At 41.8% G+C, this 16,149-nt stretch overlaps 1 protein-coding gene across 1 annotated transcript in view; it reads left to right on the top strand.

Moving 5' to 3' along the window:
* STAG1 (STAG1 cohesin complex component) overlaps positions 1 to 16,149 on the top strand; it is a 158,089-nt gene that overhangs the window by 120,181 nt on the left and 21,759 nt on the right. Inside the window, exons 15-22 of the mRNA XM_056499180.1 lie at positions 794 to 911; positions 2,032 to 2,135; positions 3,975 to 4,067; positions 4,190 to 4,279; positions 4,455 to 4,658; positions 6,813 to 6,883; positions 9,804 to 9,891; positions 10,666 to 10,746. Of these exons, the coding sequence (XP_056355155.1) occupies positions 794 to 911; positions 2,032 to 2,135; positions 3,975 to 4,067; positions 4,190 to 4,279; positions 4,455 to 4,658; positions 6,813 to 6,883; positions 9,804 to 9,891; positions 10,666 to 10,746 (849 nt within the window). The remainder of the gene's footprint in view (positions 1 to 793; positions 912 to 2,031; positions 2,136 to 3,974; positions 4,068 to 4,189; positions 4,280 to 4,454; positions 4,659 to 6,812; positions 6,884 to 9,803; positions 9,892 to 10,665; positions 10,747 to 16,149) is intronic.

The following is a 16,149-nucleotide window of genomic DNA, read 5'->3' as shown; positions in this document are numbered from 1 at the left end:
AATTTTAGTAAAGACTTACAGAATTGGGACCAGTTAACACTGCAGCCTGGGGGTGCATTCAAGGGAGTGAACCTTGCCCAGGAGCAGTAACTCTGTGACATTTTGCCCAAAGCTGTCGGGAGCAGAGGAGAGAAATGTACTGACACCTTCTTCTCTGCACTTGGAGATATTTTCCAGCTAAGCAATCAGTCCCTGGAAATCACAAACTGCATGTTGTGCTTCTTACTTGTTGGTAGTGCTTGAAGATCAGTTTAGAAAACAGCAGAAGCCTAGGAATTATTTTTCTCACTTTACAACAGTTGTTTTAATTCACATAAAACTTTTTTTTGCTGTTGAAGTTAGTGTTAAGTCTCTACCCCCTGAAATCACCCGGGGTTTTGCTCCTTTTTTCTGAGCACATAGCAGCATGTAAGAAAAACAATTGCTTGTTCAAAGCAAATACATTACAACTCTCATGCCTCACCATCTCTCCTTTTTGTAATGCAGTTGAGAAAGTAAGGGAAGACAAGTTTACAGCTTCTGGGTCTAAACTCTGGGAAAGATTTTTCACAAACAAAAGCAGCTATGTGCAAAAGAAGCTCGGTTTGGTTTTATTTCATTTCTATTAAAACATAACCCTATTACACTGTGATTTAGTTGGGAGAAAACCTTTCTGAATTAGTTACAAACTGGATGTTTTTTCCAACTAACATAAGATATGTGCCCAGGACACTCTGTGGCCACATGATTGTGAAAGTTGAAGAACTGGTGCTTACACCAAGAGCTGTACTGATGGTTGCTTTGGATTTTCTAGTTGCATGAGCATGCAGCCTATTTAGTGGACAGCTTGTGGGAGAGCTCTCAAGAACTGCTGAAAGACTGGGAATGTATGACAGAATTGCTCTTGGAGGAGCCAGTCCAAGGAGAAGAAGGTATTGGCTTAACCCTGTGCTTCCTTGATACTGCACAGTATTGTTAATTATTCCTTAAATACTTCTGCCACCCATTGTGAAACATCTTTTTATGTTGTGGTTTGTTTGGAAAGCATATTTGAAGATTTTTGGTTAATCAATTTTTAATGCACCTTTCTTTCAAAAGCAGCAATCTGTACTCTATTTTTTCTTTTATTTGTACTCTGGAACTTTTTTTGTCAAGTCTGCTGCGCTGTGGTTCCCTAATATTAAAGGCTAAGACTTGATTTTGTCTGAATGTTTAAAGAACTATTTCAATAAATTAAACAGCTAATACCATTTTGAATAAACAAGCACTTCAGGTGATGCTAGTTAAATATGGGGCTTTTCCAGGCAAGGTGAACACAATGAATTCTCAAGAGAAGAGAGGGGATTCTTTCACCATTAGTTGCAGATTTCCTTTTGCTAATAATAGACCTGGGTGCACAGAATAGCCAGGGAGGCAGGGGGCAAAGTGTCCCTAGGGTTAATGAGTATCATCCAAGATCCTTTATAGTTCCTCAGGATTCTCTTGCTTCAGAGACCTTCACAGGGCTTAGGTGTTTGAGAAATCCATGTTCCTGGCAAGGTGTGCTCATCATGCAGTGCTTCAAAAGCTGGCCTTTTGATATGCACCTGCTACAGTGAGGATATTTACAGGGTCATTTCCTTTGGAGATTAGGCACTTTGCTTCCTTGTTTCTGCTTAGCCTAGTGGGATTTGATCCTCCAAATGTGAGCAGGAGCATTTGCCAAAGAGCAGAAAATTTACAAGGATGTGACAGTGACTTTATGTTGTCTGTCACTCTTTGTCCTCTATGACTGTCCCTTATTTTGTAGATCTTCCTTATGTTCCCCTTCACTGATCCTTTTCTTCAGCCTACATTTCTCTGGGCTTCTTTCACTTCTGCCCTGTCCATTTTGAGATGATGTGAATGGCCAATCAAAGAGGAGGCAGAAAAGCCTCTCGCCTCTCTAAATGTGACAAAGTCCCTTGTGTGTGGTGTTCTGTGGTGCTGTGTGTTCCCCTGGTGCTGTGTGCTCCCCTGCTGTCCCACCGGTTGTGCTGTCTTGCCCCCAGTGATGCCCTGTTGTCCCCGCAGCGATGTCAGACCGGCAGGAGAGCGCTCTGATCGAGCTCATGGTGTGCACCATCAGACAGGCTGCCGAGGCACATCCCCCCGTGGGCAGGGGCACCGGCAAGAGGGTGAGTGGGGCTGCAGCTCTCCCAGAGCATGGAGGACACTTGCAACACCACACTGGGACACTCCTCCGGGGGAGTTTTCAATTGGTGTTTGCTGTTTCATCAGAACACTTCTAAGAAAAATGTTAGAAATTCTGTGTCTGGACATGTTTGGTTTTCTCTTTGTTTGATTTTGGGGTTTGCATTGCCAAGGTAAGTGATATCAATTTTCAGCATAAAAGTATTTTTTATTATATTTTTGGATTGTCTTTTTATTATAACCCCTGCCTTATATTTGTAATGTACCCACATCATCAGCCCCTGATGTTAAAAATAGATTAGCATGGGAAGTGTGGGAGCAGAGTAGACTACTTCTGACTGTCCTCCATAAAAACAAATGTGTTGCTAATGCGAACATAAAATTTGTTGAGAAGTCAATAGGATCTTCATCATGAGGATGTTTAAGCACTGGAACATGTAATGGGAGTTGGTGTCTTTTCCTTGCTTGGTTGTTTTTGAGACCTGGATGGACAAAGCACTGATCCTCCCAGTGTGACCCCTGAGCTGGCTCTGCTTTGAGCAGGAGGGGTGGGACTGGGACTAGTCTGAATATGTCTGTGGTTTTAGGTATCCATCTTCATCAATTCCCAGTGCCAGGGAACAGCAGTATTTGGTCCCCAGAACATGACTGGACTGTCAGGGCTGGGATTCTGACCTGGGTTTGCACTGCCCTGAGCCTGGCTGGTGCTACTCTCGTGGGTGTGCAGGGGCTGAGGCTGCACTGGGGCAATCCCTGCACCCATGCACTGTGCAGGTGCTGTCTTGTCCTGGTCACTGATCCATTCCCCTCCACTTCCACAGCTGTTTTGGGTTCCTGCTGGCACAGTGCCTGGCATCCAAGCAATGCCTTGTGTCCAGCTGCTTCTCCTCCCTTGCAGAGCCATGTAGGGGTGATGCTTAGCTTTTGCTTGTTTTCAGTTAGACCATGAGTTGTGGGATGGTAACTGCAGGGATCTCTGCCTGGTCACCAGAGATCTGTCCTCTCTCATGATCCCACTAACTTCTTCTTTGAGTTGAAATGGGAACAGATTTCTAATTAAGCAGTCACCTTCCTGTGAAATAGTTTCTCCTCTGACTTTAGCTTGCAACCCTTACTGTGCAGTCTGGATGATTGGTATATGTGAATCATTAATTAACTTGAGTATTTTATTATCATTATTAGTTTTCAAAAGTATTCTTTTCTCTCCTGAAGCCAGGAAGCCAGATCTAGGCTTTGATGAAACATGCTGGTTTGATTATTGTCTCTCTAGTCACTGTTTAAGGGGGTTTTATTCTGACAGCATTACTGCTTCAGTACCTTGCTGTGAACTTGGATGTATGTTCTCACTGAGAATTCCATTCCAGTTTAGAGAAGAGGCCATGAATCTGCTAATGAAAATCGTTGTTACGGTGTGGTTTGGTTTTGGTTTTCTTAATTATACTTCAGTTTGCCCTGAAGTCTTATATTAATGCTTGGTTTAATGTGTGAAAGCCAGAGTTGAGTACAGTTGGAAGCAATAACAAAACTTCCACTCACTTGGGTTATATTTGAATTTCAATCCTAAAAAGATATTGATGTGTGGAGACAATGTCAGGCTGGGTGATACGGTATTTTTCTTTTCAGTCACATCTTCTTAGGACACACAATCCTCCCACTTAATCAATCTTCAGCCCAAATGTGTTTTGAGTTTTTTATTTCCTCCTGTTTTGATTTATTAAAAATACACTTGCATGGGTTTTTGTTTGTAATATAATGTTTAGAAAAGTTGATGAATGCTATATGCAGAAAATGTATTTACTGTAGTTATGTTTGATCACTTACAGGTCTTGACAGCAAAAGAAAGAAAAACTCAGATAGATGACAGAAATAAATTGACTGAGCATTTCATTATTGCACTTCCCATGCTGCTATCAAAGGTACAGTTTTCAACAAAATGAATTTTTCACTGGGATTTACAACTGTCTTTAAACTCTCATTCTGTAGTGCAGGAGTTTATTTTTACTTCCCTTTTGTTTGTTTTGTTGCCATGATGTTCCAGTATTCCGCTGATGCTGAGAAGGTTGCAAACCTCCTGCAAATCCCTCAGTACTTTGACCTGGAAATCTACAGCACAGGCAGAATGGAAAAGGTATTGTGCCTTGGGCAGGAAGTGTGGTTGCTCTCAGGTGTGACTGTTCAGCCCCCGTGCTGGGCCTTTGTTTGGCACATGAGCAATGCAGCCTTGGTCGGGTGTTCTGGCAGTGGCTTTGCTCAGTGTCATTGTCTCATTGAAGGAAAAGCTGAAGTTCTTTTCTGCTCTGCAGCATCTGGATGCCTTACTGAAGCAGATTAAATTTGTTGTGGAAAAGCATGTGGAATCAGATGTCCTGGAAGCCTGCAGCAAAACCTACAGCATCCTCTGCAGTGAGGAATACACCATCCAGAACAGAGTTGACATAGCCCACAGCCAACTTATTGATGAATTTGTGGATCGATTTAACCATTCTGTCGAGGATCTACTGCAGGAGGTTTGTTTTCTTAAAATCGTTAAAGTTAACTTCCTAAAATATGCTAGGATAGGCTACAGAAAAATATTCTTAGCAAGCCATGACATTATCCATCTGAAGATGTAGTGCAGCAGATATTTCATAATACATTAAATAAGAATAGAAACCAAATTTTTTCCTTCTTTTCAGCAATTTAACTTTGTGTAGTACTACTAAATTTGTTGTAATTTTCATGCCTTTTAAACATAACATGAGAGCTGCACTAACCTTTTTCTTTGCATGTAGTCATGCACTGCACTGTGGCAGATACATTTAATTTTTGATGTACATTTAGAGAAAGTTAAGTTAAGTCCCTGATTTAAAATGGCATATTAAGGGAAATATGCTTTTTTTCCTATTTTTATGTAACATGCCACATACAGGCACACTGTATATATGCCTTGTCACATTGCAGAGTAAATAAAATGTTTGTATAGCTGCAGAAATGTGCATGAGTGAAACGGCAGCACATGCAAGAAACCTTCCACAACACAGAGGAGATGAGGCACGACTGTGCATTCTTTTGTGAAATACATGGAGCTTGCTGTCTACCTGTCTGCCATTTTTGGTGTCCTTTCTCATAAGTTTCTGATCAGAACCTGGAAAAACAGTTCCAGAATTTGTGCTCCATTTCTGTTTACCTGTATGAGCCAAGGGAATCCTTCCAGCTAATGCCACATTATGCCTTAGCCTGGGTTTTTGGAGTTCCTCACCTCTGGCCAACAGCACCAGAACCTGACTTGTGCAGCAGAAAGGGCCAAGGCTAGACTGCCACACAAGAGTCCAGCTTCAGATCATCCTGAGCTGTGCACACATGATGGATGCCCAGCAAGGGCACCTTACCCTCTTACCCAAGGAGAGTCAGAGGAGACCACTGAGGTGCTGGGATTTATAAATGCCTTCCCAAGATCTTCTCAGAAGCAGTGGACTAGGAGGGAAAAATATTCTTTCTGCAATTTTCCTTAATTTTTTTTTGTTCTTTAGAACTGCTCTATGACTGCTGTTGAGTCAGGTAGCCAGTACCTGCTTATCCCACTATTTTTCCTTTCACCTCTCTTTGCCGATGGCTTCCCTTTGTGCTCCAGTGCAGAAAGCCCTCAAGGATACCCTGGGGCTGCTGGCAGAGCAAGGACTGGGCTCCTGAGGGGCTGTGGGCCAGGGACACCGGGCTCCTCTGTGGGTTCCTTCCTTTACACCACAGGGAGCACAGAGAGGCCAGTGATGCCTCTGTGTTCACTCCAAGAGAGCAGGGCTGAGGCTTTCAGAGAAATTCTGTGTGTGAAAGCAGGAAATTAAGAGACTTAGATCTCTGAGGAAAATCAAGTGCCTAGGGCAGACATGGGACACAGATCTGGAGACAGAACCAAGACAAAAGTAGGAGAAGACAAGAAAAGAGAACAGCAGTAGTGAGGATTTAAAATTACGGCCTTTTGATACTCCTTTAAAAGTGATATTTATTTTAATAAGTCTATTTCATCATTTTAAGGATGTTTTAAATTTTAAAATTTGCATACTGATGCCCAAGCAAGTATCCCTCTGCTCTGTGATTTCTCACTGGGCTGATAGTGAGAGAAATATTGATTGACAATTGAATCTGAAGGCAGGAAGATGTTGTAATTGTTAGGTTTTTAGATGGAAAAGAAATTATCAAAATGAAATGGAGAAGGAGAATTGTTGCAAGTGGATTTCTTACTTTAGAAAAATGCTGGAAAAATTAGGGTTGTAAATACCTTATTTAGACTTGATTCACTAAGGGAATTTACTATTTAGTTTGCAGAAAATTCTAAAATTGTGTTGTAGCTTGTTCATCAGCTGGTGACTATAGCTGGTGATTCAGTCCTTTTTGTAAAATAAGATAGAACTCAGATTTTGATCTTGGGAATGATTTCCATGGCTAGAGGATATGGGTTTGGATATTAACACAGTGATAATGATGAATATTGTGAAACGATCATGCTTATTTTTTAGTGCTGTGCAGTGATTACCTAAATATTATGGAATCTACATAAAAGTCACTGGAAAATTTGGAGACAGTTTTCATATCAGTGTAAGCCCCTAAGAAGCTGCTCCTGCCTGTGCAGTAATGTCTTGGGCTGAATTGCTGGGCTTTCCTCATGGATTGCCATTCCTTTGCAGGGAGAAGAAGCTGATGATGATGACATATACAATGTGCTCTCCACACTGAAGAGGTTGACATCTTTTCACAAGTAGGTGGTGTCTTCTCTCACAAATTTGTGATGTTAATTTTATCCTTTCAGCGAGTATCAGCAGGGTCAGGTGTGGGCAAATGAGAAAACACATGGCCTGAAATCTGAAGTGGAGATGGAGGAGTGACTGGCGGTGTTTACCAGTAGAACTGTTTGGGTTGATCTGGGTCCTTGCTCAGTTTGTGTCATGATCTTTGCAGGTGAGATTTGCAAGTGGCACCCCTTCCCTGCACCCAGTGCTCTTACACCCATGAGTAAGTTACTACAGGTCCTGTTCCCCTGCATGGCACAGTCAGGGCACAAGGGACACTTCTCTGCCACAAACCTGTGCTTTGGGCCCCAGCTTAGGAGAGCCTGCTGGAAGCTGTTTCTCAATGCCTTGGAGCCATTTCTTCTCAAAATTATAGAATTAATTAGTAGTAGCAACAATAATAATTAATAGTTTATGGTGAGAGCCTGGAATATGCATTTTCTTCCTTGTTGGCCAAATTTCCCTGTGTAGATTGCACAGAATCTCCCTCACCAGGCATGAACCAGCTTTTCAGGTTCCTGCTGCTCTCAGACCTGTTTGCATCCTCAGCAAGTGCAGAGCAACCTGGAAAACTTCACTGGAACTGTGAATTCTGGAGCACAGCACAAAGGGCCTGAACTTCCCTCTAGCTGCAGGAAGCAGCTTCTGGTCCACAAGAGAGAAAGCTTCACGTGCAGGTGGCAGAGAGACACAAATCATTGCTTCCTTACCCACAGTGTGAGAAAGGACCTTCCTTCTGCCAGTTCTTTTATACAACTTGTTTTTTCTTACAACTTTGTGATTTCATTTCTCTAACTGTGCTTAGATTTCACTTATCCTAAGTCCTGCATTGGATCACTGTCTGAAATGGTTCTGCAATCTGTACTTTCTGTTGCCATTCAAATGTGCCCCAGCAGACAAGGCTGTCCATAAGAATTAAAAGAAACCCTGGATGAAATACTAGGACTTATTTTCTGTGATCCATGAAGAGTCTGACATGAAAGGAACTAAGGGAAAATCCTGTGTAGTGTGAATTTTCTTCCTGGGAACCTCTCTGTCAATCTGAACCTCTGTGGAGAATTGTGCAGTGTCCAAGATGCCTTTATAACTATGGTTTTGATGGTTAAGTAGCTCAAAAGCGATAAAGAGGCACGAGAATATGCCTAACTGCAAAGTGGAGGCTCTGCTTTAAGAAAGTTTCAACTGAATAGGCATGTATAACTTGTACATAGTTAGAATTTTTCAACTCTGGAAGCTGAAGATCCCTTCCTGAGCTCAGCTGTAAGGCCAGGCTGAGGGCAGGCAGCTGAGTGTCCCCAGCTGTGAGGACATGGCCCCTGTGGCAGCTGCCTGACGAGGAATTTCTGAACTGAAAGGCAAGAATGAGGCAGTTTTTCCTTTCATATTCTCTGTAGGATAATCTGTGTGAGTATCTGCCTCTGCACACTGAGGAGACTTTACTGCTTTAATTACAGCACTGTAATTAAGGAAGTACCATTCTGCCTTGCTGGCAACCCTGTGATTTATGGAAGCAGCATCTCTGGGCTTAATATCACCAGTCAGAGGCAGCTCTCTGGCAGCCTCTAATTTATCTAGCAAACATTTTATTTTAGTACCTCAAAGACCATCTAAGTCCGTGAAATATTTTTACTTTGTACATTTTTAGTTCCAACATTTTATTTAAGTATTTCTATTCTTCTATTCATGGATTTGAAGTGGAGTTAAGGTGCACCTTGGCTTTAATGGCACAGCCCTGGAGTGCACAATGCATTCTGATGGTTGTGTTTTCTGTGAAGCTCTTGCCAGTGACATTTTCCAGGGCTAACACACTCCAGCACGGGAGGTGTTTCATGGCAGGGCTTACCCAGCAGGAGCTGGGTATTCCCAGTCCTGAGTTCAGCCTCTGTCCCTTTTGGAACTAGAGAGTATTCCTTCTGGCTGAGCAGGGCAGTTAATGATTTAACCCAGGGCAGGCACAGTGGTGGGAGGAGTGAGCTTGGCTGGGTGATCCAGGTGCTGGGATGAGTCAGATGCAAGAGGCTTCTGCATCCAATTGAGACTCCCAATTCAGTCTCAGTATCCCCTCTTCCAGGTGAGTATTTCAATCAGCAAGTTTCTAATTATTCTGAGCTGGCTTGCTCTTTTATAGATGTATTACAAACTGTTTCAAATTATCTCAGTTTATTTCCACTGCAGAAAAAATGTTTTAAATTTACTTGCTGAGAGAGTATTTTTGTCTTTCGGGCAACCTGATGTTTTTTAGTTTCTTCTGTATTTCTCATTTCTCTATTAAAAAGCTGTTTCATGCAGTGTTGAGGTTCTGTAAGGCTGTAGAGTATTTGTTCCTAATGCCATTTTCATTCCTCTCACTGATGAAATCAAGTTGGTGCAACTGAAATGTGGAATAGTGAGTGGGATGGTGGCCACCATCTCTATCTCGTTTCCATGTGTTACCATATCATCTCACTTCAGATATTCAGGATATTTAATATCTAGTGGTAATGAGACAGTAGAAAAATATACAAAAATATACAACTGTATTCTGCTTAAAGCCATTTTTATTCTATACATATTTATTGAGTTTGGCTGTAGTTTCTACTGCAGTGCCAGAAAAGGGTTTTCTAGAGTTCTGTCAATGTTTCCAAAAGAGGAAAGATAACTTAGAGACAGAAGCAGCAGCTGCACTTATGTAGCTTTTATAGGTGTATAGTATGGAGAGAGAGTATCTCCTCCCTACAAAAATCCTGTGTAATAAAACATTTTTCCTGGATTATCAGAAAGCCTGACTTACGCTTTTAGCATGGAGTGAGCTGCTGTGCAGCTGCTTGGTTAGCTGTAGAAGCCATCAAAGCTCTCAGGGCTGGGGGTTCTGAGGAACACAATTAATCCCTCTTTATTTCCTCGTTTCAGTGCTCATGATCTCACCAAATGGGATCTGTTCAGTAACTGCTACAGATTGCTGAGAACTGGAATTGAACACGGAGCTATGCCAGAACAGGTACCCTGAACAACATTTAAGCACATTTTAAGTTTTGATTTGGTTTCAGTTAGAAGCCAGTTGTTAATTCTAATTCAGCTTCATTTAGAAAAAAGAAATTCTCATGAAATTCTGAATAAGAATTTTGTAGAGAGAACCCTGAGAGGAGACATTGTTACACAGTCCTCTCTGCAGTTGCTGCTTCATGCTGGAGTTGTGCTACGTGGAGGGAGATTGCTGGCAGACAAAACCTGTCCATGCAGCTGCCAGCCATTCTCAGTTTCTGGGTCTGACAGTGTGTGTGGCTCTCCAAATGCCTCCATAAGATCTTAGGGGAAGGGTCCTGAAATCTGAACTCTGCTCAGTATTTCTTCCTGCAGGCCACCGTGAGGAGTTTGGCACTTGTAGCATCTAATCTGGATTTGAACTGTTCTAGAGACACCATGGATGCTTTTCTGGGCACCATGGATATGACCATGGTCTTCTCCAGGTCTTTGACCTGAGAGATATAGGTGTCGGGTTGTACTTCTGTCACAATGTGGCATCCCCTCTTGCTCACCTCAGTGCAAAGTTTTCTGGTGTTCCCCAGCATTCACATAGTATTTTTTCATCTCTAGTAGGCTGATTTCTTATTGCAGCAAACCATCAAGGAAAAACATGATTCTTTTGAAAATAAAAAGAGCTAAGAGCCACTCCTGTCTTTTCACCACAAAATGCATGATAGATTTTCCATATGCTTCCTGCTGTGCCTGCTGTTAGCAGCGTGCTGAGATTCTGTGTGCTCTTGTGTTACAGATTGTTGTCCAGGCACTGCAGTGTTCCCACTACTCTATTCTCTGGCAGCTGGTGAAAATCACTGAGGGCTCCCCTTCCAAAGTAAGTGGCCATTTGATAATACAGATTTTATTGGCAGAGCACAATTTACCTAGAAAGGTGTTACACCTGATTTTTTTGTAACTTTCATTCTTGCCATCATTTGTTGTCATTTATAACACATAAATTGTTCATATTCAGATTTGTTCCGTGTTTCAGGATCTATAACATCATTCAATATGTCTAAGCAATGCAAATAGTCTTTATCAGGATTTTATAGCAGCTGATTATTATATTTTTATTGCTGAGGATAATTAACACACTTTATTTTGAGTACTACAGTTTGCATGGCTGATAAGGAATGTTGACATGAACAGTTGTGAGCAATACTGTTGATCTGTAGACCACAGATAGCTTAATCTTGATGTGTAGTTACTTTGCTTATTCTGTAATTACACCCTTTATATTACAGTAGCAATGGCAGAGCGCTGGCAGTAATGATTGCTAATAAAAAGTAAATGCATACAAAGTATGATGCAGTCAGGACAAGGTGACATGTGACTTTTCCAGGATCTTTCCTTAGCTCTTTTCTCAGTCAGAGGCCAGCATCCTGTTTTACAGACTTTTTTCAAAAGTAATATGTCAAATTAAAATTATATGAAAACTGAAGTAATAATTGTATTTCCCCATTAGCATCAAAAAGGAAAAGATGTTATACTGAAGTGCTACTCAAATAAGCATTTTATGCATTAAAAAGTGACAAAAATACACAGTAAATTCTCTGAGTTGTTTTGAATACTAACATTAACAAAGAAAGGAATAATTGTAATTCTTTACTCTGGCTTTTGTTCCCATTTCCCCCTCTCAGCCTCTTTCTCATTAGCATGGTGGTAGTGTTCAATACTGTGTCTTGGAACTCAGAAAACTGAAACTGTCCCATTTGCTTTGAATGAACGCAGAATGTGGTCACAGGAAAGCATCTCAAGTCCTCTACTGGCAGCAGTGTTCTCCTCTGGGAGGAATGTCCCTGTGACAGGAGAGGCTGAGTTGCTGAGAGGAGATGCAGGAGGCTGTGCATTGCTGCACCCTCAGTGCCAGAACACCAGTGCTTGCACCACTCTCACTGCAGCCCTCCCTGGGGAGGAGACTTGGGCTGCTGGTTCCCTGTGGAACCGAGTGCTCAGCACCTGGGCACTGTCTGCAACACCTTCATTCAGTCTTCCCCACCTGCTCTGGGGTGCTGGCTGGTGCTAGGCTTCTCACTCATTCCTGAGGATCCTGTCCTCCTGCCTGCTGGGCTTGGCCTTGCCTTGCCCTGGGGCAAAACTCAGACATAAATGAGCATTTGGAAAATGCTCATCACCTGTCACTGCATTTCTCCACTTTTTTGAACAAAGTACAATAAATTGCTGCTGTATAGCACAGGTGATGCAGGGATAGGTGTCGGCATTGCTGGAAAAAAACTTTGTCTTTTCGTGTGGCTCAATTACAGCAAAAGAAATGTACTTATCCATAACCTCCAGCTGGGGATTAACATACAGCCTCTCTCTGCATGGAGCTATAAACTTTGCATTTTGGTGCCCAGGCATTCATGTGGCTGCTATTACAACATGACCATGATGTCCCAGTTCAACTGAAAGAGAAAAAAACCTTTATTTCAGTGGCTGAGATTTTCTTATAGACACGTTTAGTACAACTATATGGCTTTGCCTACTTTTGCAAAATAGGGTGCATTTGCATGAGATGTTGTTTTATGAGGTAATTGCAGAATAGCTTTGATCTCTCGTGTATTTCTAATCCTGTTGTGCTTCATAACATAGTTACAACATAACATAGTTCATAAGAGTGGAAAGGAAAAGAATTACAAAGGATCACTCCAGAATGGCCATGACAAATAAAAGTCAGTTTGGCTTTGCCCCATGAAAATCATAATTACTGTCACCTAGAGAGCTCTTAGCAATTTGTTGTTTGGGTTTCTACCCCAGCCTCTACAAATTAATGAGTTTTGTGCATTCTTAATTTCAGGGAAGCCCTGCATTAGTGCTCTGCAGAGTGCTAGCAGCCTCAGCTGAAGGTGAACAGATAACCACAGACCTGCTGAGGCTGGAGCATTTTGCTATCAAGCTTTCCACTCTAGTTTGTTTTCTGTGAAAATAGATCTGATCTGCACTGTATCTGGCATTTCATCTGTTGGGATGATTCATCCATTGCTGGTTTATAAGTCATTATTTAGGTTTGGAAATTGGTAGACATTAAAGGGCATCACTCATAAGATGTACGTAGACAAAGGCATTAACACAAGCATCTAGGAATGAAAAGCAGTGTATTTCATGGGTATTTCTGAAGTATTCAGGCTTTTAGAGGAACATTTCTGGCACAGTAGTTTAATATGTAGATCCATGCAGGTTTCTAGGGCTACTTTGCTGTATCTGTAATAATCTCAGGACACAGAGGGGTGATGGTGTGTAGCCTCACATGGCATCTTCAGTAGACCAATGGATATAGCTGCACAAAGTAGAGAGGCTTTTGGACTCACAAGCCTTTTCAGGTTTGAGATAAAAGCAGAAGATTACAAAGCAAAAGATAAGTTGAAAGCAATTGCTTAATTTCTGTTTAGATATAAATCATGTAAACTCTGACAGGGAAGGAAAAGGTACCTATAGAGGAGGAGTGAGAGCTGGGAAAGGAGAGATAGTAAGAAAGTTAGGAGGAGAATTAATGGGGAAAGAAGGAAGAGAAAAGATGAAAATTGAGAGAATTTATAATATGTCATAAGACTAATCTTAAGTCTTTATTTTCTGTATCCCATAGATTTGTGAATTTTTGTTCCCAGGCTCATGTATCAAAGATGACTTTTTAACTTTCCCTTGAATCAGGCTGAGATCAGTGATGGAGGGATTGATTTGTAAGAAATGTTCATCTGCTGCCAGCTGGGTCATTTGTGTGACTTCATGCTGGCAGCAATAGCTGCTTTGTTTCACGTCCTGAGGTCCCACTGAAGTAGTCAATGCACAGGATAAAGTATATGAACATTTTGGAGTTGTAAGTACAGGAATAAAAGATGGAAACAGGTACAAGCATCTTGGCAAGTTTCACATTTGTTGTTCACATGAGCTTTGCATCCCTCAGGTAATAATACCTTTTATTGCAGGGAGTTAGCAGGTGGGATGGGAAATTCAGGGAAGGTTTCCTTCAGAGTGAATTCTTTGGCTAAAGTTCAGAATTGCTTGGCAATTTTTGTATTTTGTATTGATTCTGTGGAGGAGTCATACTTGACAACCATAGGCATACACTGGGAACAGAGTCGTTTTGGAATGAAGTTATTTTTTGTCTGGTGTTCAGATGACTCTTCAAAAAACTCTGTCCTGAGAGAGCTGCCCTTGTTTGGGAACTGTCCTGGGAATTATGGCCAGGGCACCTTAATTGCTGTATGAGGGATACCTCATATTATAGTTCTTGGGCATGTTCTGGATCATGGCTCCCTACCTGATCCAGGTGTTTTGGATTGGAGCCGTCATGTGTGTGGCGAGGAAATGCTCAACTCTTGTGGTTTAAATCTAATTAGGATCGAGTCAGCTAATTGATTTTTTTAACAGCATATAATTGACCTACAGCCAGTGCAACACATCTCCAGGATAACTATCAGCTCTACAAAATATTGGACACTTCTATAATTTTAATGAACTCCTACAAATTCCAAACTTGCCCTTCATCTGATCACAGGTTACTGAAGTCCCCTCCCCAAGATACAAAGAGCTCTTGTTTCTCCAGGCTGTTAGCAGGGGGTGCTCTGCAGGTTGCCCCTCACTGTTCAATATCATTTGTAAATAGAGCCTGAGGGAGTGTCTTTGATACATTTTTATCAGCATAAAAATGTATCAAAGACATTTTAGCAGAAGAGTGATAATAAATGATTATTTGAATTATTGAGAAAGTCCAATCCTCTGCCCAATAACAAAGATTTCACTAGTTAAATACAGCAGAGATTTAGGGCACAGTTAGCTAGCTTCTTCAAGCTAGCCTGTGGAGAGAAGGGTGTCCTGTGGAGTTATCTTGGTGTCAAAAACTGAAAGGAAAAATTGATTACTGAAAGGAAGGCTGCAGGTAAGAATGAATGTGTAAGCCTTGAAATATCCACAGTGTGATGTTTTAACCTTTGGTCTCTCTCTGTCCATATTCAGTGGAGGCTGAGGCTGTGTGGGCTGTTTGTGCAAACTGGGGCTCTTTGGGGTAACCAGCACTCTACTGGGGGGAGAAAACTTATCCTCCGTAGCTTGTGGGAGCAGCCTGTTGTAGCCTGGAGGAAAACTCTTCCTCAAGTGGAAAGGGATTTGAGGGTGGTTCCAAAGCAAACTGGCAATTTCTCCCCTGGAGTTCTCTGACCTGTCAGTCTGGGGGAGCAAGTAGTCCTGAGGCAAGAGGATTGGGGATTGTTTCCACCTGGGTTTCTTCAGCCGTGTCCCAGGACATTGTACTGTGCACTGTATATGTATATACTGAGAAGGAAATACTTGCAGAAAAATAGGGTCCTAAAACTTAGAGCAGTAAAAATAAAGCATGACTAGAGCAAACATTGAGAGGCAAGACAGAGGTCAGCCAGTTGGTGAGTAAGCAGTAGCCAGAGTAACCAAATTTTTGGCTATTAGAGTATATTAGAGGGCAGAGGACTTAGGAGAGGAGATTTAAAAAGGGATTTAAAGAACACTGTGGTGACTTGGTGACTTTCATATTTATATGAGCATGATGACAGAAGGCACAAAAAGCCGAAGGGAAGAAACAAGTCACAAGGTGAAAAAGGCTGGACCATTTTCCACAGTCAGGTTGGAAGCTGAGAGTTCTTCAACACTGTGAAGTTGAAGTTGATACTGCAAATAATAAGTACTTTAGAGGAAAAGCAGTGAGCACATAGGGAGGAGAGGATGGGGTTTGGGAGATGAACATAGCAAAAGCACAGCATTTTAAAATTATTTCAGTAGAAATAAATAAGGTTTAATTTAAAGCTAGAAAGTACTGGAGGAATTGTAAACACGGGTCTTTTGAGCACCCTGGTTTGTGTTTGGGTGGTGGCACAGACTCCAGTCTGCTCTCAGCAGCTCGTTCTTGTTCCAGCCATTGAGCAGTTAAATTGCAGAGCTGTGACCCCATGGTTTTGTGTAACAGCCAACAGGATGATAAAATGGTTTCATATCAGCTTTTCTGCTGAAGGCAGATCAGGTACTTACACCTCAAGAGCATGGGCTGTGCACCCCAGAACACTCAAAGACTTGGAAATTGAATTATTTTTTTCCTTCCTGTTTTCTCTGTTGAAAAAACCCCCACTCTTCAGTAGTCTCAGGATTTCTCCAAGCTCAGAAGAGTTCCAGATGGTTCCATTGCTCTGTTCAGTGGGGCTTTCTCCTGCTGTCTGTAACTTTTCAATATGAATCTCTGTCATGCTATGCTGTCAGGAGAGAGGGTAATAAATGC

This window comes from Oenanthe melanoleuca, chromosome 9 (genome assembly GCF_029582105.1).
Source record: "Oenanthe melanoleuca isolate GR-GAL-2019-014 chromosome 9, OMel1.0, whole genome shotgun sequence".
Lineage (NCBI taxonomy): Eukaryota > Metazoa > Chordata > Aves > Passeriformes > Muscicapidae > Oenanthe > Oenanthe melanoleuca.
This window is presented reverse-complemented; position numbering and strand designations above follow the sequence as displayed.